This window comes from Vanellus vanellus (genome assembly GCF_965231255.1).
Source record: "Vanellus vanellus genome assembly, chromosome: 1".
Taxonomy (NCBI): Eukaryota; Metazoa; Chordata; class Aves; order Charadriiformes; family Charadriidae; genus Vanellus; species Vanellus vanellus.
In genome coordinates, this window is record NC_138905.1 from 123,344,382 (window position 1) to 123,368,951 (window position 24,570).

The window sequence follows — 24,570 nt, forward strand, 5'->3', positions numbered from 1 at the left end:
AAATAGTTCAAATACCAGGAAGAGGAGTGTTGTCCCGCTCTCTGTAGCAGTGGTATTCACTCCTTTTTAACGATTTGCGTGTGTCTAACTGTTTTCCATTCAAGGTGTAGGCACACTACAGTGGATCTAGACCTTCCAGCAAGTTTCCTTCCTCCGATCACTTTTCACAAACCAGTCAAAGCAGTCCACAGACACGCACAGCCTCACAAATTAAGCTCAGAAACTGTTGCATGCAGAAAAGAAAACATAAAATGGAACAGGAAAGAAAAGAAAAGCTTGTGGGAAAAAGAACAAAAAGGCCTGAATCATCTGCCAGATGTCACATCTTACCTCACTCCCACACACCACGATCTGTCATGAGTTCAAGCACTGGAAGAAATTTGGGGTTTCTTCCAGGACAGCTAGCATGGTGAGGACCACAAGAGCAGCCCACAGCCAGCGAAGATCACCAAGGTCTATCCCACGCCGAGAAAACAGCTGGGGACAAATATCCTTTGGGGATACGAATTGCCAACATAGTGGCCTTTTATCCTTTAGAAGTGTAACAATACCAACGTTTCTCCCCAAAACCCATACAGAATCTGTGACCAACCCACTAAAAGCAGTTATTAGTGTCCTCCTCAAAAGATTTTCCTCCTCTAGAAAGAAATGATTTTGTTTATGCATATGGACTCGTAACGCTCAATATCAAAAGCCACACAAGAGAAGGCAGTGTTGGGCACAAACCTCTGTGGTGAGTAGGATTGTCACAGAAGACAGGTGACCTGCCCTGTCAGCCCCTGCAGGAGAGCCCCACATGCTCGCAGCCTCCAGCACCCCTGCATCTCTCTCCCATGCTCATGTAAGAGCACCAGAGAAATTCCTGGGACCAGCCCTCCCAATCTCAGAAGACTTGGCTAAAATAACGGTTTGGTGACACAAAAATACCCCTGCCTTTAGCTCATACCACCTCAAAACCAGTATTACCTCATGACATGCAGAGTTGATCCAACACAGACTATTGCTGCAGATTCACATTTGTTTGAAAATGTTGCATTTTGTTTTATATCAGCAGGCTTCATGCTGGGTAAAGATTCATTTCTTCACCAACAACTATCAAAAAAACTAGTCAGAGCTTTTTTCCTCCTGTCCTGTCTAGTTCACAAGCAGCATGAGTACTGGACCGTTTCTGGTAAGACCATACTACTGGATGTGTACATGACCAAACTCCTCACCTGAACAATCACAGAGCTACACCCTGGGGCTAGAGTTTCCTTAATTGCTTCCCCAACTGCTTTCCCTAGAGCCCCCTCTTAAATTAGATGAATACAAGAAGTACAAAGTTTTAATAGTCACCACCATACAGCAGGTATCTCAGTCTCCGAGTCACCATTCTTATCCATAATACCAAGCACTAACATGGCAATTTCTCATCCTTTCTTGAGGACCAAGAAAAATATGCATCACTAGCATTGTACCAACCTATTTACTGGTCCAGATGCAGTCAATGGTTTTCCCCTCACACATGCAACTGTGCTTCAGAAGACTGAAATTACAGGGTTTCTTAATCCTAGCTTCTCATCAGCATGGGATGTAAGCAAACTACCAGGAAACCTGCATACCTGTTGTTGAGCTCCATTACCATCATTCAACATCTTCCACTGGAGAAGGGGAGGCTACAAATCAGCAGCTGGACCCCATGTCTGCATTTGAGCTCTAAGTTTAATCCTTTTACCACATTCCCAACCTAAATATAGGAAAGCATTTGCTCCATTTATATGACATCACATACGTAGACACACACAATGATGCGCTGCAGAAATAATTACTTCTAATACAGCATAGCTAAGGACAGACACCAGATGTATGAGAACATGATCCTCACCAATGAACAGTACAAACCAAGAAACTGCCCAAGCCAACTTCTAAGAAATGGCAAGGACTTCATGTAGCATAAGAGCCTTCAGGCACTCAGGGTGCTCAGACAATAACCCTGTCCTAGGGGTGGGCCTCCACGCTAGGCCAGCTCTTTGCCATGACAGCCAGCGAGCCACTCCACCAGGACAGCCTGGTTGTTCAGGCACTCTCCTGAAAGACAGAAAAACGCATCAGCTCAAAACTGTTTGCTCCAGATTATGTAAAGTCAGGTCCATTTATCTCAGCAGACTCTCAAATAAAAAGGTTATTGCACCTGAGGGGCTAAAATTCCTGGACAAGCCCAAATATACCCACCTACCACCTTCTTTGTCTAAGACCCAGCGAAATCCAGGAGCACTCAATTGATTTGGTGATACCCAAACAAGATGCTTCAGATCACCGGTATGTGGATATTGGACAAAAGGGGCTGAGCTGCTACATGAGACAATAATCTCTGTGGACGCAACACTGCATTCTTACGTCATGTAACTGCACACGTAGTAGAAACTACTTCACATTTTTTTCACACCAAGGCAGCATCTGCCAGAATTGAGACTTTTAACCGAAACAGACAATACCACTCTTGACACTTCACAATTTTTGTCCAAAGAGACCTTTGACAAGGCAGAAGGTTCTTTACTTAGAAGCAATCACCAAAAGAAATCAGACCCTGAGGGTGAAGGACTGGCTCTGTACTAACGCAGGCAATGCTCTATGCTTAAGGAGACACTTCCAAACAGAAGGATAATGAAAATCCGTGTGATATCCTACAGCACAAGAAAGACTCGTGGCCTCTGTGACACAAAATAAGGACAAGACTGCAATTTTGAGCAGACATAAACAGCAAGTTCTGCTTCACTGCTGAATACCTGCTATTTTCAAAACAAACTACATCTCAATGTCTTACACATCAGTGCAACTAAAATTTGACTGCAAAATTTTTAAGTGCCCGGATACTCCAAACAGGACAGCTATATAAAGAGACCTAGAAAACTATTCATGGTTCATGGGCTAATTCTGAATACTTTTAATGGATTGTACAGATTTCTACATCTGGTTTTATGAAGTACATTATATTTCATATAGACATTATGCCATCTGGTAGATAAATGCGTATCTTCTGCCCTGTGATGAAGCAACAAGTGATCCCATAAGGCTCTTACTGATAACTTTTCAAAAAGGTGTATTTCTTGGCTAATTGCAACATGAAAGAGTTCTTGTTGAAAGAAGTAGAACGCACTCCAAGTTTTGCACATAGGGCTCTCAAATCATTTTCACAGACACACTAGGATCATATTGCAATAGAAGGATCTTCCAATAACACAAAGTTGACTGACATATTTTACTTTTACTTTCCAGTGTATAAAATCTATTTTTGCACATCTTCTTATAGAAATATGCCACAAGAAGTAATGGATTAGAAGCTAGGCAGAATCCCTATCATATAAACCGAAGGTGAAGGGTAAAAACAGAGGTGGCAAAGTCTCAACTAAAACCTTTCATATACAGCAAGAACTTTGCTACATTCCCTTTCCAATAGCCAGGTACACTAAGTTAGTTACAGTACCTAACAGACCTTTTAAAAAGTTTAAAAAGAAAAAAAAAACAACCAACACAAAAGAAACAAACAAAAAAGTCACATCAACTTTAGTCTGTGCACTTCCACCTGAAGAAGAAAGCCTGAACAAAGCAGGCAAAAAGAAAATCCCGTTTCAAGGAAAATACCATCTCCAATATTAATATATCATGCATTAGAGATTCCTAGGACTGAACCGCTAACACTTGTAGGCTGCTAAAAGCTTAGGCATATTGTAAATGCATTATCTGCTGCAAGCAGGATGTTTTCATATCAGGCTACCTGAAAACCTGAATCTGAACAGAAGCTTAAGCCAGGCTTATTCCATAATTCCTTTTACATTTAAAAACAGTCCACAGTTGGATCAGTTCTTTTCAGCAAGGCAAACGTTACAAGCTAACAACAGCATCATAGCGACGATTCTTCAGTCTTCATCTTTTTTGTTTCTCCATTCGAACCACGTTGCAGATCCTCCTGCCTTTTCTTTTTCTGCTGCTGTAACCTCTCCTCTTTCCTCTGTAGATAGGCGGCCATGTTATCAAATGAGGCCTTGTAGAGACTGTCGTAGTGTCTCTCCACACCAACAAAACCTGCAATCGAGCAAAGCAAAACCACAAGTTTTAAATTCCCTTAGCAGTATTAGCAATTACTTCTTGTACTGTAATTCTAGATAGTGGCATTTCAACTCATTTACTGTGGTCCTATCCACTTTATTAAGTACCAGCATTTACACCGTGTAAGTCTGATTCATATTGGTAGGCATCTGTCCTGCATTCACACAGCCAAGCACAGCCTCCATTTTTAGGCTAAAAAATTCACACAGAGGCAAGCACCTGACGTTGAAGCAGAGAGGCCACACAGCTCTCTTTACATATTGGACACTTGCAGATTTCAAGGCTTCTGTTTTTAAAGTGAGTGTTGTTGCAACTTATTGTTAGACATCCCATCAGAGTTGTTCCCCAGGACCTAAGCACTGCAAAGGGCATATGCTACCTAACAGTGCTTAGCTGACTTGTCTCCTAGAGTATTAACTTAAAAGAAGCCCAAAAAAGTAGACTCCAAACAGTGAGGTCCTACAGCGCACACACATTTCTGAATATTCACCCCAACAGTTCTGTTGCACCTTCTGCGAATTCACCGTAATATTCATGACATCATTTTCAAGACTGTAAGTTTAGATGAGTTTAACAGGGAACTAACTACTAACCAAAAAACCCCAATCGGATTGTTTCTGTAGAGAATACAGAACAAGACTAGCTGGGCTAGGTCCACATTTCTAAAAATTGTTGAGTGCCACCTGACAAAGCCAGAAACCTCTAGCTGTTTTTGTATTCCTACCTTTTCCCACTTCCAAAAATTCTTGATTTTAAAGGCCACGGAAATCCAGTATCGTTAGTGTGCTGCTCCACAGTAATGTACGTCCAGCTTCCCGTTGTTTCTTGGTACACAAACAGAACAACTTGCCCTCACTGGTACTCAGTAAAGCGCCTGCCTTTACTTTCGAGGGTCTTGCACTCACATAGCAACCAATTTATTGGCCTTCAGCCCTGGGAGAAATTGCATGCTGTCAGTTTGAATATCCATGCTACTCTGTACTTGATCAGCCTGCGCTAAATCTTGTTCTGTCTTTTTCTGGGATCAATTAGAACATAATGTCAAACTGTTCAACATGTACTTCAAGATTGACCTTAAATCCTACAGAATCATCAGTCAAGTGAAACAAGTGTATAAAAAGATGATATGCAGGCATTAAGACTGGGTTTAAACAATATAACGATCACCTTTTTTAAAAGAAGTAACTACCTTTTCAAGCACTAATTATGCAGTGGAATAAGTGCTCATCAAGTGAGCCTCCCTTACTAATTAACAATAATAGACCCCGTCATCTGAGCAGTCCTCCTCTCCCAGCTGCAGATGCAGTCGGCTGCTGTGTATCACAGTAACTTGCTATGCTGGCTAATTATGCTCAGAACCTCTTCCCCTGCCTGCTCTTTTTACTTCTCTGTTGCTCATTTTCACTCAGATCTCATACTTCTAATTATCTGCCTGGCTGTACCTATCAAGTCTGCAACATCTACATGCAAACAGTCTGTTCTAAAGGAGTACCTGAGTTCCTTAGTTCCTTTTAGATTTCAAAGACTGTACCAACTTAATACTAGATATTAAGGAGACTTTACATTAGACTGCACGTTCCTGCAACTCTTCCATCTACGTGGGTTAATCACCTTTACCTATGACCACCAAGAACAGAACATGAGACCAGTGCGGACTGTAACACCTTTTTCAAGGAAGAAGGTTCCCAGTCTCTCAGCAAAGTACAGGAGAGAGATTTCAATTAATCAACTCTCAATATATAATAAGACATCCACTAGCACATGCCACAACACAACCCTTCTCTATCCTGCAGCCATCACTGCCACAATTCCAGCTTTTAAGTGAAGTTGGGTGGTTTTTAAATACAAAATATCCTGAAAACAGGGTGCTTCTGAACTAGTAAATCACATATTATTTTTTCTGCCAGAGACTGGAGGTGGGGCAGAAATCAAGAACAAAATGAACCAACCCTGATACCAATCAATTTCATCCCTGAGTCACATCCAGGGTCACACTCTCCAGCCACAGCAAGCTTCATATAATCTGCCTTGCCAAGGTGGACCCGAATTGCTCATCTTTACAACGAAGCTGCTTCTCCCATGGCTATTCCAATTCTTACTATCTCCATTGTACTTCTGATAAGGTATCACACCCAGGTAACACAACAAACAACACTATTTGATATCACAGCATTAAGACAGACTCCAGCAGCTCTGCAATAGGGTGTTTAGATACATCCCTGTGATAAGGTGTCTATGTAAAACAGTTATAATGCTGTAATTCAGATTTAAATACCTACATCATTTTGTGGTAACAGTAACCTAAACGTGCTTCATGATACCTTCCATACCAGGTGGAGTGATCATAGAATCATAGAATTGTCTAGGCTGGAAGAGACCCTTGGGATCATCGAGTCCAACCACTTACCCTGATCTACAAAGTTCTCCCCTACACCATATCCCCCAACACCACATCTAAATGTCTCTTAAACACCTCCAGGGATGGGGACTCAACCACCTCCCTGGGCAGTCTATTCCAATGCCCGACCACTCTTTCTGTGAAAAATTCTTTCCTAATGTTCAGTCTAAATCTACCCTGTTGGAGCTTGAAGCCATTCCCTCTGGTTCTGTCATTAATTACCTGTGAGAAGAGACCAGCACCAACCTCTCTACAGTGTCCTTTCAAATAGTTGTAGAGAGTGATGAGGTCTCCCCTCAGCCTCCTCCTCCTCAAACTAAACAGTCCCAGCTCCTTCAACCGCTCTTCATATGATTTGTTTGCTAGGCCCTTCACCAGCTTCGTTGCCCTCTTCTGCACTTGCTCCAGCACCTCGATATCTCTCTTGTATTGAGGTGCCCAAAACTGGACACAATACTCGAGGTGTGGCCTCACCAGTGCTGAGTACAGGGGCACAATCACCTCCCTACTTCTGCTGGCCACACTATTTCTAATACAAGCCAGGATGCTGTTGGCTTTCTTGGCCACCTGGGCACACTGCCGGCTCATATTCAGCCGCTTGTTAATTAGAACCCCCAGGTCTCTTTCTGCCAGGCAGCTTTCCAGCCACGCTTCCCCAGGCCTGTAGCGCTGCATGGGGTTATTGTGGCCCAAGTGCAGAACCTGGCATTTGCCCTTGTTGAAGCTCATACCATTGGTGTTGGCCCAATGATCCAATCTATCTAAGTCTCTCTGTAGAGCTTCCCTATCCTCCTGGGAATCAACACTCCTGCTTAACTTGGTGTCATCTGCGAACTTGCTGATGATACACCCTGTGTCCTTATCGAGATCGTCAATAAAGACATTGAACAGAAATGGTCCCAACACTGAGCCCCGAGGCACACCACTTGTGACCGGCCGCCAGCTGGATTTAAATCCATTGAGCACCACTCTTTGGGACCTTTCAGTCAGACAGTGCTTGATCCAGTGGATCATATGCTCATCCAGGCCGTGCAAAGCCAGTTTTTCCACAAGAATTGTATGGGGGACAGTATTGAATGCTTTTCGAAAGTCCAGGTATACAACATCAACAGCCTTTCCCTCGTCCAATATTCTGGTTATCTTGTCATAGAAGGAGATCAGGTTCGTCTGGCAGGACCTGCCTTCCATAAACCCATGCTGACTAGGCCTGATCCCCTGGTTGCCCATTATGTGGGTTTTGATGGCACTCAAGATGACCTGCTCCATGACCTTCCCTGGTATCGAGGTTAGACTGACAGGTCTATAGTTACCTGGATCCTCCTTTTTGCCTTTCTTATAGATGGGTGTTACATTTGCCACCCTTCAGTCCATTGGGACCTCCCCAGTTAGCCATGATTTCCTGTAAATGATGGAAAGCGGTTTGGCGAGCACATCTGCTGTAACTTAGAAAACTGAAATATTAAGCAACTTCCAACAGCCAGCTGAATTGACCTCAACTCTGATTTTGCTCCTAAGTCTTATGCTTTAGTTGTAACAATTGCATTTACTGGGCCTTTCTGACAAATTTCTCACCTTCAAACACTGTCCAATTGTCTTGAAGATATTTTGACATCTTCTGTAATCCTTTGTCATCAGTTACAGGCTGAGAAAAGAAGGAACATTGCATGACATTTTGGGAATAATAAACAATTTCATGTTTCACAGCACACTGAAAAATTCAACAGCTCTCAGATGAGTACAGTGAAAGGAGAAGGAGCGTAAGCCCTCCGCGATGTCTTTTAGGCTCCTTTATTTCCAGGACCGCTACAGAAACCTGGCCTGAGATCATGTGTTCTGCTGGGGAAGCTTTGCAGCTTGAAGAAAAAGAAAATGGATTCCCCACTTACTAATCTGTGAGGAAGAGGAATATCACAAGGAGCATGCAAGGGTCAAAAAAGTTTCATTTAAAACCACTTCACAACTATACCATAATTAGCTGGACACTTAACAAGGACAACAAACAAGTTTCCAGTTGTTTAATATACTATTATAGAGAACTTGATAGCACATCCCTCAAATTTGACTCTCTGTTCTCAACGAAAAAAAAAAATCCCCTAATGCTTCCAGAATGCCTTGTCCCCTGCAAAAGAATCCCTCAGAGGCAGGCACAGGGAAGGCTGTATGGAAAGCATTCCTGAGAAAACCACAAAGGGATATTGTTGTTTTGTAGGTTGTTTTTTTATTTTTTTAAATAATCAAGTGTAGCATACAGAAAGCACAGGCAATGGTTTAATGTACTGAGTGCATCTGCTGACAACCACTCTGCTTGATCCCACTATGCCAGATGTTAGCTTTACCAGAGATGAGACAGGTACTCATAACAAGCTCTCAGTGTCTTTGCGTTATACATAGGTGACAGAAGTAGAATTAGATGTGTATTTATGACTTACTCAGTCTCAAGACAGAGAGAAGTGTGCCATTTAGCTTCCATGGAACATAGTTCACTCCATTTTTGTTATGGCCTCAAAACAACACAAAACATTCAGGACATTAGCATAACAAAAGTATCTACCTTCCACTGTCCATCACATGGTCTGTACAATTGAAGAGGAGCTTCACTGTCTTCCTCAAAAATCCATAGATCTCCCGTTTCCTCAAATGCAATGTCCCAAACTTTATGTTTCAAAGAGATTTGCTGTCTGTAAATTAGCTTCTGGGCAATGGCATCAAGCTGAAAGACGTAGACTGTGGGAATACTTTTGAAAGGAAAAACTTAATTACCATTATTACCAAATCCACCTACAGCCATCACTTGTACAGCAAACTACAAACACCCACTCTAATTCCAAACAGAGCCAAAGCAAAGCCATTAGGAATTGCAAAAAATACCCTAATACTTCAAGTGCAGTTTGCTTACATGATCCAAGGCAGAAGCTGTAAATACCTAACATGTCAAATAGCTTTTCAAGTGTTATATGAAAGAAAAAGCAGTCAATGCTGCCTTTTCTTTAAAAGAAAAGGTAGTAAAGGGAATTTCATAAGGATTACTAGGGATTTATATAAGGAGTGTTGCATCAGAGCACACTGGCCTACAGGGCTTCACTTGAAGGAACGTCTAGCTGAGCACCAGTCAAAATAAAACAGGAAAGGAATTACATGGCAGGGAGGGGAGGAAGGAATGAGGGAGATAGGAAACCTCAACACAGCTGAAGAATAGGACTCTGGCACTGCACTCATCCCTCTCCCACCAATGCTCCCTCCTCTAACAGCCACAGCCTCTATGTGCAGAGCTTCTTAACCTCCCTCGGACAGGTCCCCAGTGTGCCAGGCAGGATGCTTCGGCTCCTGAGTTGCCTACCAGGTCCACGTGACAGCACTGTTCAGAAACACAGGGCTGTGGAGCTGGAAATAAAAGCTTGACACAGAGCACAGCGCGGCCCCTGGGGTAAGTGACACAGGCACAGCCCTTGGCTGACATGGCTTCCCCTTCCAGGGCCAGTTTGGATGCCCATGCAGAAGGTGTGATGGGAAGCAGCTAAGGTTCCTCGCTCTGGCAAAGAGCAAGTTCACCGAGCGGACAGATTGCTGATCTCACTATACAAGCAGCTCTGCCAATCTCTCCCTTTCCTGTTGGCAAGCTTTTGTCAGGAAGAACAGCTTCCTTGGCAGGCTTAAGGTGCTGTGGAAAGAGAGGGGAAGAGGGCTTGTCCGTCCCCGCAAGACATTTTCCTGTCAGTTGGATCTGCAAGGTTCCTTGGTGCTTGGGCCCTTCAGTTCCTGAGCACTCTCTCCTTACTCAAACACATACATTTGAACCTGAAAGTCAATGTAGCCTCTCCACACTTTTCAACTGACGCAATGCTGTGGTTTTAAACAGAATGGCTGAGCCCATTTACAGGAGCAGAATACAGTAACAGAAGTTTGGCCGCTCTATCGCCACAGCACCCTGAACGAAATGAGACCCAAAACACACGGGTCAGGCACAGCGATTTAGGTAGACTTCCTCACCACTGAGCAGGGCTCTCGTTCATCCTAGCCTTGCGTTTCCTTCCGTAAAGGAAAAACATCACAAAGTCTGCAAAATTTACCTAAGCTGGGTAAACCCTTGCATTCACCTCTACACTCAGACCAAGGACGATACAGACTCAGAGGCCACAGGCATGCCTGGGATGCTTGGAGATCTGGAGTACCAAGTACTTCAGGCTAGAGGAACATTAGGACAGCCAACAGGGAAAGCTGCTTTTGCCTGTGCAGGAACTGTGATTATTTTAGCCATTATTCCATTTATTCTTACCAGTCACAGAGAACAGCAACATAACCACTTTGACAGCAGTAGGTTATTCTTGACACAGGGTACTTCTATTAGGAAAACAAAAAGAAACATCGTTGTAAATTAAGGCCACTTTGGGGCAGAAAATTCACATTCCATTTCCTGTCTTAGCCTTTAAAATTCAGCAGATGTCTTAATTTACAGTAATTGTACCAGTGTTTGCTGTTTTACGAAGTTTTCCACACCTCTCCCTTCGCAGCCATCCAGAGATCAAATGTAAAGGTTTTAGTGAACTACTCTTAACAAACAGACAGATGAAAGTACACCACCTTCAATATTCTCTCCTGCAATGCTAATGGCAAAAACATCAACATTAAGCCTGCTCAGCCAGAATATCACACCAGCAGTTTAGAGATTATAAACACAAGCCATTAGCTGCTGTTATGTTTGTTAAAAAAAAAAAAAAAAAAAAGACAGTGATGCATAGCTAATATCCTTGCTGTGTTGTCTCTGTTTTCAACCTGTGTCTTGGTGAATCCATACCACTTAATCGAAAATGTGTTCAGAAGAACAAGGCAAGACTGCCTGAGGCCATTTTCCTTTAAAACAAAAACAAAAACAAAAAACCTCAAAGCAGAAAAAAAATCTCACACCCAACAACAACAAAAACCTCACACCACACTCCTAATCTAGAAGTTATATATTTTTTGGGGGGGAAAGAATCGGGGAAATACCTTTGCTGCACAGACCATACTACTTGAAATATATAACTACTGAGGCTCCTTGAGTGGGAAGTAAGAACTTGGGAGGAGCAGAGAAACTGCAAGAAGATGCCCTAGGGTGCCTTTCCAAAAGTATCTGTTATGCAATGTGAAAGACAAAACTGCAAAGGCAAAAGGCTGGTTCTCAAGTAGACTTTATAAGGAGCAATAACATCAGCACTTCTGATTAATAAAACCTTCCTACTAGAGAAGTAGTGAGTTATTCACTTTAGGGCAAGAAAAAGACACCTTCTTGAGCCCCTGCTGGCAGAATTCAGATGCATCCTCAATTCCTCTTTCCTTTTACCCATTTCCAGCCCTCATCTCTTTCCCTAACATCACACTGGTCACTAGACAGAACCTCTGGTTCACCAGGTTAAGCTGGATTTCAGAGTAACCACAGGATTTTACCCTTTGAGCTACCAGCTGATGGATAGGCATTGTCAGGCTGCTTGTTTCAGGATTTTGCAATCAATGCAGGAAAGGCAAAGCAAGCTGTACAGCTTCCAAACGTTCAAGTCAGCAAGTTTAATACCAGAAGCTAACTATTTTGTCAACAGTACAGAATGCAACTACTAAAAGATAAACCAACTGCAGGAAAGAAAGCTAATTTATGGTATAAATATAGCTGAAAACCAGGGTTGCACAGTGCAACTCCAGCACATAAGAAAAATAAAATCCATTGTGTGATACAATCTCATGGCGGGAAAAGCAAGAACAACAGCGTGCACACACTTTTCACTCACATACTCGATTGCCTGTTTGGACAGAAGAGGAGCACTTTATAAAAAACATTATCAAAAGGATGATATGCTTCAGAGCTCTTGGGAACAGATGGGACTAATCTCTTGCTACTCTGCAGAACTACTAAGCTGTTAGTCTATATTTAGCATTGGGACCCAGGACCCCTCTTTAAGACGGACATAAAAAATGCTTATGGTTCCAAATACCGGGTAGGATGAGTGGGCTGAATCAGAAAGGTTCTCTGTGGCTAATACATCTAAATGTAGTTATTGCAGCATGGAGCCATTTACACTGTAGCTTTAGAGTAGAAACAACAGCTCCTACTGTAAACCACCAGAGGGTTCTTTAGACATTTAAGGGAACAAGCCAAGATATATATATTAAAAAAATCCAGACCTGTGATATTTATTTCTAATGACAAAGCTCTGCCTGTCTCAGGACAAACATGCAGGGCAAGCGCAGCGACGGGAAGTGCCCACCTACGCAGCTGAGTGCTTTGTCAGAGAGACAAAGGGTTCTGCGAACTTGGAAGTATGCAGCGGCTCTCCCCCACTCTCACTGCGGGGGAGAGAGGAGGAGGCTTTTTTGATTTGAACCAACTTGTTATTCACAGCTGGACAGAGACAAGAAAATGCATTTTCTTTGCAAGCTCTTTCCTTTCCACGTGTGGGCAAGCTAACAATCAGCAAAGTGAATGCAAGCCCCAGAGTAGTATCTAGTTCAAGGACAAGCCTACAAAATCAGTTACAGAAGAGGTACAAGAGCAGTCTGCGATAAACAGATGTTCACTTGATACTCTCTGAACTTACTCAGCATTTATATGACATTGTTATCAGCTTGCCAACACCTAAAAATTAACTTTTGATGTCATCTCTGAGAAGAGGTGACCCTATGAAAAATTAGTGTACTGAAACACTGAGGTAGAGTTGTGCAATTCATGTTCTGGACTTTAAACAAGCTTCTGCTGTCAAGAGGATCAGATAAGGTGAGAGCTCCAAAGCACGAAAAAAACATTTATATAGCACTATGAAATTAGAGAATTACTCCCATTCCAGTGGGAAAATGAACTGGGGACCTGCAACCCATCAGCTGAAACCAATGCTACACTGCTCTAAAACACTCCTACATTCCCAAAACAGACATATATTCATCATCTGCCAAGCAAAATAAGCCCACATTTATGGGCTTACATGACCCACCACTACTGATGATTCCATTATCATTGTGCTTCAAGTTGTGTTTGAAGCTTCAGTGCATTCACAGCGGTTATCAATGGTAAAAATTAAATGTAATGCAAAAGAAAAACACACTTATATCCCCATGTGATCTTTGGTTGCCAGAGTCATTTGCAGACAGCATGCTAGTTACAATCTAAAAAGTGCTGACGAGAGATTGTTCCCTTAAATTCAGACTATAAATGTCACACTAGGTTGTGAAGATGATCTTTGATACACCTGGATACACAACACAACTAAATACTACCACCACACGTCATCTCTGGCATTTCTAGCACTATGATGCCAGCAAACACAAGTCTCCTTTCCCCTTTGGTCCTGCTGGCCAGCGAGGCAGTAATTGTTCTGACAGAAGTACATATTTACAGCTGTGTAGCAATGCAGCATAAAGGTAGCAATGCACCACATTAAGGTTTAAATCTGTCTTTCTGTAATCACTGAAACACTGCCTGATCACTGTTCCAAGTACACACAAACTCTGGAAGTCAACTGAGTCTTCTGCACCCCTCAAGCATGGTGCAAATTTCATGCCATCGGAGACAGAGTTTAAGACGCCTGTAACAGCTGGCAGTAAGCAGAATTTTGCAGATTCAAAGAACGCCAAGGCTTTCACAACCACCATTAGGAGACACTAAAACATGCCAATGGGTAGAAGAACTGCAAAACACTGCAGGAACACAGTTTATTAACTGACTTGTTATATTTATTAACTCAGTTTGTGGGTTTTCCCTTTCTCTCATTGTTTACTCACACTGGGGTAAAGAAGTTAAACTGAGATTTCTCAAACAGTCAAAGGGAACCCCGACTTTCTACTGAGAGACTCTATCAGTACACAGAGTATGCTATGGAGGGGTCTTTGTCAAGTGTGTTAGGAGGCAAAGGGAGTATTACCGATCTACATTCAAAAGCATTCTAAGTTGGAGCTTTTTGCCTTTTTAAAAAAAAAAAAAATTTAAATTAGTTCCTGCTTGCAGCACCAGTTGTTTTTTTCCCTAACATTTGTTAGTTTATCCAGTGCTACGTTCAAGGCCCATTATACACTTGAGTATTATTTTTGATACACTTGTTTGTATGCAATGGAGTTAGGATTCAGCATGAGATCAAGCACTGTTAATTTACATGCAAGCTATCTTACAAAATGCTAAGCCAGTCTAAGCAACAAATAGCATTTTTAAAATCAATAATAGGATTCCCCACTTCACAGCTAGTTGCTTACTAGTTCTCAATGATCCAATAAAGCTAGAAGGCAAAGTATTTTAAAATAAAACCATTCTAACCCGCAAAAGAAATGCCTTGCAACATTACTGCAGACACGGATTCAAAAGCATCAAACTATGCTGTTTCAACAGAGCACTCTTATTAACTACTTTTGAACACTTTGGTTTTGAAACTCCCCGAGCCGCTTATTTCCAGAAGGTTGTAAGTGGCAAAGTAATTTTGTAGGTTTGCCTCAAACTTGATTCTCCATTCCTCACTCAAATCCTGCTGCACCCAGACTACAAGAGGATACCAGCTATGTGGACTTGTCACCTAATTTGGTACCCCCCTTTTTTTTTTGGCTTGTGAAAAAACCCAGCAGTAGCTACTTCAAAGATTTCAAGCACTAGACTCAAGCTAAGATGAGCCAGAGACCTCATGAATGTCTACAGGAGGTCTCTGGCTCAGGCATGCTTAAAATATATTTCCAAGTTCACGAGCAGGTTAAACTGTCCATATAGATACTACCTAGAATTTCTGCTGTCAGGAATTCTAGGCAAAAACCCCAAGATTCCCAGTATCCAAGCTTTGAATGCTGTGATGCAAGTGGCTGCTCTCCTGGGCTTACATAGGGACAGAAAGCTGCACGTTATTACTCCAATACGAAGAACAACTTGCTGACGTCTTCTGCACAGAAACAACCCGTGTCAGGTCTGTCCCTAGAAGCTTGGTCCTTCCGTGGGTTGTACTCCCAGTTCAGTAACTGGGAATCCCACTAACAAGATCAGGTCAGACCTACATAAACAGCAAAGAATCTCTGAGAGATATCCAGGAATGGCTCCTGACTACTGGGAGAGGCTGCACACAACACATTTGGACTAACCAAAACCACAACAAAACACAAGGGAGGAAAGACAAAACTTTTCAATTCAATTTCAGCCTGGATGCGAATTCCACAGCAATTTTGCCCAAGAGCCATACAAGGCTACACGCTTCTCACTCACCAACTGGGAGACAGCTGTGGTCTTCAGAGAACGAAGTATTTTTTTAGAGATTCACATGAAAAACACACCCAGCAGCACAGGTGGTATGATGAACAACTCTTAAATGACTCAACAGATTAGCAGCTGGCTTAACATGATGTACACAGCAGGGACAAGAACAAGGGCTGTTTTACTGCTAATAGGTCATATGCCAATTCACGTGACAATAACGAACAGAACCAGAAATCAAGTACTACCAGAACCACTTCTCAAATCAGATTAGCACCCAGATCACAGTAGCAGCCCAAAAGCGTATGTATCACACACTCACAAATAGGCTGCAGGATAAGGAGACCTCCTGGGGTATTCAGTTTTCACATGGGACTCGTACATTTTCATTTTGGACTCCGTGCAGCTTCAGAACAACCCAAAGGCACAAGCCCAGTGTTTTGACTCCACAGGGCAGTACTATTGCAGGTGGCTGGTTACAAACATTACAAAGCTTCTTTTTGCTCAGATAAAATTTTCAAGCGTTAAAGGTGCAATTTAAGTAGTTTAAAAATGGGTGATTTTTTAGATCTTTCCACTGTTACAGGTTATTTTCTGGCTCAGAGACTTTCCCAAAATCCCAGGCTTTTATAACAGTTTCTAGGTCTCACATAAGTTCCAAACCCACTGAAAGAAAGGAGGCACTCCTGACAAAATGCAAGAAACACGTTTGGGAGTCACAAGGATCAGGAGGATAGCAAAAGCACTAACACACATGGGCATACCTGGTCAGGTTTGGTTGTCTCAGGCCCACAAATGCTACTTAGATGACAGCAGTACACTTCTTCCCCACTTTTGTACTCCCAAAGTCTCAGAGTTGAGTCCTGGACAGACAGAAGTGGACACAAGCAGATTACTAACAGCACCTCAGGCCAAGAGAGGCCTTCAGCTAAACCCCATTTCCCTGAAGAGCTTCCCACAGAAGCTGCTAAATAGTCACTTAGTTAAGACTTCAAATTGCAGATAAAGCAATCATGCTATCTTTAATTCTCCTTTTGAAGTGGAAATTGGGTAGCTGGAGGAGCACATAACAAAAATAACACAGTACTACACGTGCACAGCATTTTAATGGCAATTCTTTTACGTTGCCCTTCTCTGGCCCCATTCTTGTTATCACCTGAATTCTCATTTGATTTAGTAACCTCCTGAAGAGAAGCTCAACACCTCTCTGGAAAAAGAGAGTCATCAAAGAGCATTTGCTAGGAATTAAATACAGCTGCATGCAGCACTAACACTAGAGCTGCTTAAAGAATTAGAAGAACAAGAGACAAGAGCTTAGGGAAGCAAGAGCAGCAGCTGAAACCAAATACTAAGAATTACTATAATCTTCACAGAAAACTTTATTTGTTTCCTATGCAGTTTTGCATAGAAATCACTGATGACTCTGTGATTTCTCTGTCCCAGAGACCTTAATAAGAAGCTTGCCTTGCTGTAAACAGAGTAAATGGTGCTTATATGATCTCGCAATAGAATGGCTGAACACTGAAGAGAAAGCTGAGCAAGGGAAGGAGGGAGGGAGAGAGAGGGCATGCTGGAAACCATGAGAGATTATTCCAAGTATCCCATGGAACTTGGGGGAAACACAAGCAAACAATGTTTTTAAAAGTCTAAACTTTTCAATAAAAATACTTTTTTGAAGAAATTGCAATACATACCCCAGAAGCTGACAACAGAAGATCAGGATAGTTGGGTATTACAAGTATTTTGCTAACAAACCTAAAGGGGAAGTAGTCAAAAGTTGAACTCTTGCATTACACTGGTCTTTGAACACATACAATAAGAGAACACACCAATTTTAAAGAGAATATTATAACAGACAATCAAACAGATTCTCCATATCAAGCCAGTTAAGATGAAAAAAAAGTATGTCTGCAGTACTTAATATAGTATATGTACTACACAAACTACCGACCTTCTACTCAAATAGAAAAATTATTTCCCCACCTGCATTCCAAGAATTCTACTGACTTCTTCCTGACTGAGAACACTGCCATTTAGACCAAAAACTGCCAATGCAGATAGATTTACTTGGGTACCATGTTCCCCTTTCACAATTCATGTCGCACATTAAAAACATGAATCACCAGATGCTTTTAAACCACAACAGCGATGACTTGGCTTTCAGAGTACCATATCTCTCCAATCCCAGTTGGAGATTACTCAAAAGCAATCTTTAAAAAATTTTAAAACAAGCATGTGGCAATTTACCACCAGTGTCTACATTCATTCAGAAACCTTGTTTTTCAGAAGTACGTAATATTGCTATGTCTACCATGACTTCTCTTCACTAAGTAATGAGGACCTGATCTTCTGGAGTTTGTGACTACCTGAGAGCTCAGCAACTTAAAATGTAGCGACCTGAGCAGAACATTAGCTGAGAGGTACAGTCTTGCTTTTGAAAACAGGTATAATTTTAAGGCCATTTAAAAAAAGAAAGAGGAAAAAAAATAGAAGGAAGAGATCTCGTCACTGTAATACAAACTTTCATGACAAAGCAGAAATGGCGGGTGCATGCAGGCATAACAGATCCAGAAAGAATCACCATGCACCGCCTTGAAAGAAGAAAATCCACGAGCACGAAACAAGACAATTACAGCTGCTGTATGTAATCATCTGCTTATTCATTCCTAATTTAAATATTTCTTTTTTAAAATATATGTTAATCAATTTACACTAAGTACCTTTCCACTCTGCAGCCACTAATGAACTCTTTGTGCAGACACAACAGCCCACATTTAAAAGTGTCTTTCTGACCATTCATTAGAAAGTACAACTGTGTACACAGTAGGTACAGAAACTGACCTGATCAAAGACTACTTAGATCTTTAATGTGAGTAGTCTCTTTCTTTTATACGATGCCAATTCTACACAGGTTGGACTACCAAATGATGTTATTAAAATCAGACTGACACTCCAAATTAATCTGTGTCCTAAATGCTCTCTTAAAACATCTTGGTGATTAAGTTTAGATAGGTTGCTACCCATATCTCAGGTTCCCCAGTCGCACTGCCTTTCTTTAACTCTTGTTTCTGACTTAGCAAGTTGACTGCACCATGTTACATCACCTTATGGAAAAAAACGTGCCTGGAACGGTGGCATTATCCCCCAGTAACTCAGCGGCCAGAAAAGCAGAATTAGGTGCGTTCTCTGCCCTATGCAGGGTCATGTCTTCTCTGCTACCTGGTCAATGTAAACTTCAAAATGTAGCAGTGGCCACCCAAAAAGAATTTGCACAACCCCCCCACCCTACTCAGAAACCCTAACAACTGACAAAAACCTCAAAAAGCCCACAAACCCACATAGAGGTGGAAGGCAAAAGTCAAGAGACTTTGAAAATATCACAACTCACAGACATTTTAAGCAGGAAAATGTATAGGGAAATGTGTTTTAAAAGTTTATTTGCCAGTTGTGTCTTCTTCATGGGAAAGAACTACTGAAAACAGAAAGTACAGTCCCTCCTGTAGGCTGAAAAGGAAGTCCTGATACACTGGCTAGAAGATAACCCCTATTACTATACCAAAAGGACTACCCATCTCCTAGCAAATCAAAGCTCATCTGAATCACATCAGTCTAGCTAGCAGGTTCCTTTGCTGCCTTCCACTCTTCAGATCACTGTGATTATAAGGACCTTCACTTCAGGATTGAGGAGAAATGAAAGGAAGGGAAAGATCATCCTTCCTGTTTTTATGCAGAGTGAACCCTGCACTTCACTAGACTTTGTAACAAAGCAGAACATCATCTTTCTAAAGCGATTTCCCCTACGATCCATCTTCCACAGATCCTTTTACTTGCCTAAGTGTTCTTGCTGATAGCAATTGAACCAATCTCAAGAAAAACACCAACTACTAGAAAGGGCTCACTGCAGTCTAATGTCTAGGCAGAAAGAGTGCTCCAACCTTCCTTTTGGGTTTTTTTTTGTATTACCACAGAACCTACAAGTCCTTTAAAGGTCCCTTCCAACCCAAACGATTTTGACTCTAACATAGATCTAGCTGTTGTTTAATGTGATTTGAGGAGACAATAATTTCATCCACTGAGGCACAGCGAAGAGCTGCATACAGTAACTTTACTGCACAACAAACTCACTCTTTGTGTCCCAGACAGTAGGACACAATATTATAAGGAGCCTTTGCCAAGCTGACTCTGATCTTCTCATCTCTGTCTGCAGTTAGGATATACCGGTCATCAGGACTCAGCGCCTGTTGGTAAAGGGAGAGTTTTAATGCCCAGTAGTTCAATGTTTGCTTTAACATAATTCTTCATAGCCAGCCAGAAAAAAAAAAAAAAAAAAAAAGCAACAGTAAACTGTGTCTCCTGACTTTGAATGGCAGCTGCAAGCATTAAGCCATGCTTTTCCACTGACAGTGGAAGCATAAATCTTTATGACAGTAACTTACTAAGACAAGCAACACCGACTACCAAGTCCAGTGAAAGCCACTGAGCTCCAACATTACAGGCAGAAGTCCCACTACATCTTAAAAAGAAAGAAACTTATTACATTGAAGAGCTCAACTGACATGACAGACTGGGTGAACTCCCATAGACGTTCCATCATCAAGTCTTCTGTGACAGTAACACAAAGACTTTTTGAACACTCGCACTCCCAGAATAGATAACCCTTTGGTAAGCTTGTTTCCTTACCAAACTCTGCAGACACAAACTCAGTAGGAAGAAACCCAGACCACATACTTCATTTATATAAAAAAAACCCTCCCAAATCTCAGACAAGAGCAGCAATGAAAGACCCAAACACAAGCACTAATGCAGGCTTGTACACTAACTACATGGAGGCACACGCTTACCACATCCAGTAGCAGAGACAAGTGACCCAGCTCAAGTTTTCCTTCTGCTTGGGGGTCTGTTATTGAGTAAGAATAGACATCACCAGACTTGTCTGCAACCAGAATCTTATCATCTGCAGCTGTAATAATCAGGGAAGTGCATCTCCTTTTCACGGACCTGAAAGAAAAATGGCATAGTTTGAACAGTGCTGGATGGCAGTTTCGGCAAGTCTGGATTCAGACCCAGTTAAACAAACCAAGGGACTGGATGAAAAGCTCTCAGATGCAATATTCTTGAAATGGCAGCAATAAGAATAATGTTAAGGGAGGGTGTGGGGCCAAAATAGCACTTTTGAGACCTTTTAAATGACTAAACTATGTCATAGCAAACACCTGGGGAGGTGACAGAAAAAAAGACAGATCGTTAAAGCTGCATGACTGCATTTTGCTTATGTACTCTCTCAACTGAGCATTTTGCCTAAGCAGCCTGCCAGAAAGATGGTAGACTTTCTTGCACTCTCCATAATAAAAATATAAGTTAAACACATGGGAAAGAGAAGACAAGGTAGGAGTTCTCCGACTAAAAGTCCTTTGCAGCAACACATCTAAAAACTATGATGAAACTGTTTTCCAGTTGCCACTTCATTCTATAAAAGGAAGTCTTCCTTATGACCTTCAAGGACTCTTCCTCCTCGCAGCCAGAGTCAGAGACACACAGTTGCAGGGTACCTTGTCCAGGCAAAGCCCTAAACTTGAACTCTGACTTTCCCTCATCATCTGCAAGTACCTTATAGTTCCAGCTGCCAGTGTAGCAGGTAACAGTTCTCTTAACTTTTCATGTAAATGTAAGGACCACAGATGTGAGAAAACAAGTTTTAAAAAAGCTTTAACCACTTACTTAGTCTGGAGAATGCTTCTGCAACTTAAAAACTATTGTTATGACTGTTATTCTTTTCACAACATCTCTTTTCCAAACCCCTCTATGTCCTGTGTGTTAACATAGGACTGTGGACACCGGGGATCATAGGGAATGAACGTTTCCATTCACCTACTCTGAAATTCAGTGACCATCCGGAGGCAAAAGAACAATATACTGTACTTCAGGTAGGAAGCCAGAAATTCTAATACTTTTTAGTGACTGTTTAAAGGAACACCATAACAATGACAAAACATATAAGACAAGAATGCCTACTAATACATTGCAGGCTCAGGCAGCACAGTTTCAAAACAGGTTACCTTACCAACAAGGAAAAGTCTTGCTCCAAGTTCACTGTACTGCCTTTGATCTTAAGCACAAAGATTCAAAAGTTCTCCTTGTCTGAAATCAGCTGACTACAAAAGCTAGCACCGCGTGAAGCCTTTTATACAGCTTGCCACAAAACACCGACACAAGTTACACAGCTCAACTTTGGCATTCTTTTGCCTGTATTCCCGATTTCCTAACAGGAAGTAGTGACATTCCCAAAAAATCCAGCTGTGGTGGTGCTAGTTGATCTTTTCGCAGAAAACTAAAACATCAAACAATTAGCCAATAGCATATTACGGGCAAGACATACAGAGCAAGGCAGCAAGGAAGACAGAATGCAGAATGAACAGAATTTGCCATTTGGGGTTTTTTTTTGGTGATTGTTTACGCACTACAACACTGGTTAACCCACCAAAGGTCCATCATGTACCCTACACACACAGCCAAGCTGACAGAGACTAAATTTTGTTTTTCAACCAGAGCCTCAGATATGTCAGAGACCAGCAGAAGCAGAGACATCACACGCGGAGGTACCTTCTTCGGAAGTCCTTCATGGTCCTCTTTTATACAGACCATTGTCACAAGCAGCAGGGGCAGAAAACTTGTGACTGGAGGACCTCTGGTGGACAGTTACAGACTCTTTTCTCAAGAGGATCAAACTACAGAAGGGAAACAGTCGGCAGCATGTCTAAAGATAGGCTTTTAGGGGAGTTCATAAACTCCCCAAAAACATCTTCTCCACCAAATCAATAGAAATGGACAGTGCACTGACTAACTGCTCAGTATCACTCTTACAAGCCCATCTTTAGCGTTCACTGGCAGTGGGTAAAGTTTTCAGTTCTTAAAGATGCAAATGCTGTCTTCTGGAATAAGAAAAGAGATATCCTTTCCTTGGCCAATGATATAAACATCTGCACTCCCATTCTTGACAAGAGGCATACCACACATCACTTGACAAATACCTTTCAATTCCCATGAAGGCTAAATTTATTTGAGCAAGTACAAGGAAAAAAGAGGAAGCTTAGTGACAACAAATGGTAACATCCCAAGCACTACTCTTTTATAACTTTAAATTAATCAGCCATAACTCCATAACAAAGTGCCATGCAGCAGCCTGCTTCCTTACCTGACACTAATACACTCCCAGGAAGGCTTCGTACGGAACAGAATCAGACGTTTGCTGTCATCTGTCAAGGCAAAATAATCTCCTGATGGGGAGAAGGCAAAAGCTAGGATGTCATCACTTCCTTTATCTGTCGTGTTTCCATCCTGTCTAATAGAGAGGAGGGGAACAACAGTTTACAACCTGAGAGTTACTGAAATTCTTACGAAGAGAAGGTTGTTCTCACACCAGCAAGGAGGTGCAAGAAAAACAAAGTACAACGTTTTAAAAATGCTTAAAACATTACAAATGTTTAAAAATTTAAAAATGTTGAGCCAACTTGAACATTAATGCAAGGAAAAAAGCCAAGAAAAATGAAACTGATACAAGGTCTTAGCCTGTATCATTACTTGCTTAGAAAACCTGCTACGGTTTGTCTGTCAGATTTTGAGACAAATTCAGGGGAAAACAGTAAAATTGGCTACAGGTAAAACAATGTCCAGAGGTTGAATTTAAACTAAGAAAGATTTTTTCAGTGTTTGAATCTCATGACTTGGAGAACAGACGTCAAGGAGAAGTTGTGTACTGGCTTGTGTTTTTACCTAACTGTCTAATAAAAAATATAGCATTTTTCCATAAATGTCTTGACCGAGAAGAGTCATACAGAATCACTGATTATACTACTGGTGTTTCTCTAAAAACCAAAAAAAGTGTATAGTCTTCCCTCTGGGATGAAACAGAAACAAAAATAAAATACATACACATATATCCATCAGGGTTAGCAGAAACCACCTAGCCATCACCTGATCAGGGAGTCATCCCGTGACTTCCTTTTATTATCTTCAGTGCCACATACCCTCAGGAGGAGATGCGCCCTCTGGGAAAAGAGCAGATTGCCTCGATCTGCCTAAGCAGATTTTTCTTACCCTTTATTTCCTAAGGTCGTCTTCTCCGCATTGATGCAATCGTACACGAAGAGGCTATCATCACTGCAAAGGGAGAACAGCAGACTAAAACCGCTGGAACTAGGACAGCCGTGAGCTTAACCACAGAGCGTCAACTATTTTCTAACATGACATTACTTCGCGGTTAATTGTGCCGCTGACCCCTACCTCGAGAAACGCCCCCTCTCCCCCCCCTCCGCCCCCCCCCCCCCGGCGAAACGGGCTCCCAAAGCGCTACAGAAGCGTAAACCCTTGGCTTGCACACATACGCCAAAAAGAGACATCGTCACCTGTCGCCGAAGTAACCGCCACATTTTACTTCTGTCAGGCTTCGCGTTAGTTATCGCTAGCGTTCATCCCGCCATTCGCGCGCCAGTGACGTGCACCTGGCGGTGCATAACCGGGCCAGAAAACCGTTAAGACTTTAAAGCGGTATTTCAGTAACAGAACGCGCACACCAGGAACGCCTGAAGCCCCTCGGCCTCTTCCTCCTCCTCTTCTTCTTCTTCCTCTTCCCCCTCCTCCTCCTCCTCCTCCTCCTCCTCCTCCACCACCACCACCACCACCACCACCGCCACTGCCACTGCCACTGCCGCCACCGCCGCTCGGCGCCGCGGCCCACCGCCCCGCCCCGCCCCAGCACTGACCCGGCCTCCCTGTACCGCGCCGCCAGGAGCCGCCCGCCGCCGCTGACGGCCATCAGAGCTCCGCGAAGCGCCAACGCCGGACCGGGACCGGGGCTGCGCCCCCCGCCGCCGCCACCACCACCCTCCATGCGTCAACACAGCCACGTGCG

At 42.4% G+C, this 24,570-nt stretch overlaps 1 protein-coding gene across 1 annotated transcript; it reads right to left on the reverse strand.

Annotated features, from left to right (window-relative positions):
* Positions 1 to 2,917: 2,917 nt before the first annotated feature.
* WDR4 (WDR4 tRNA N7-guanosine methyltransferase non-catalytic subunit) lies at positions 2,918 to 24,550 on the reverse strand. Its single transcript, XM_082487205.1, has 11 exons — positions 24,422 to 24,550; positions 23,757 to 23,819; positions 22,855 to 23,001; positions 20,504 to 20,660; positions 19,788 to 19,900; positions 17,357 to 17,417; positions 16,427 to 16,525; positions 10,758 to 10,822; positions 9,036 to 9,219; positions 8,057 to 8,126; positions 2,918 to 4,062 (listed from the first exon to the last, which is right to left on the reverse strand). Exons 1-11 carry the CDS (start codon positions 24,547 to 24,549, stop codon positions 3,881 to 3,883), a joined length of 1,269 nt encoding a protein of 422 aa, XP_082343331.1. The 5' UTR covers position 24,550; the 3' UTR covers positions 2,918 to 3,880.
* Between the last annotated feature and the right edge of the window lie 20 nt (positions 24,551 to 24,570).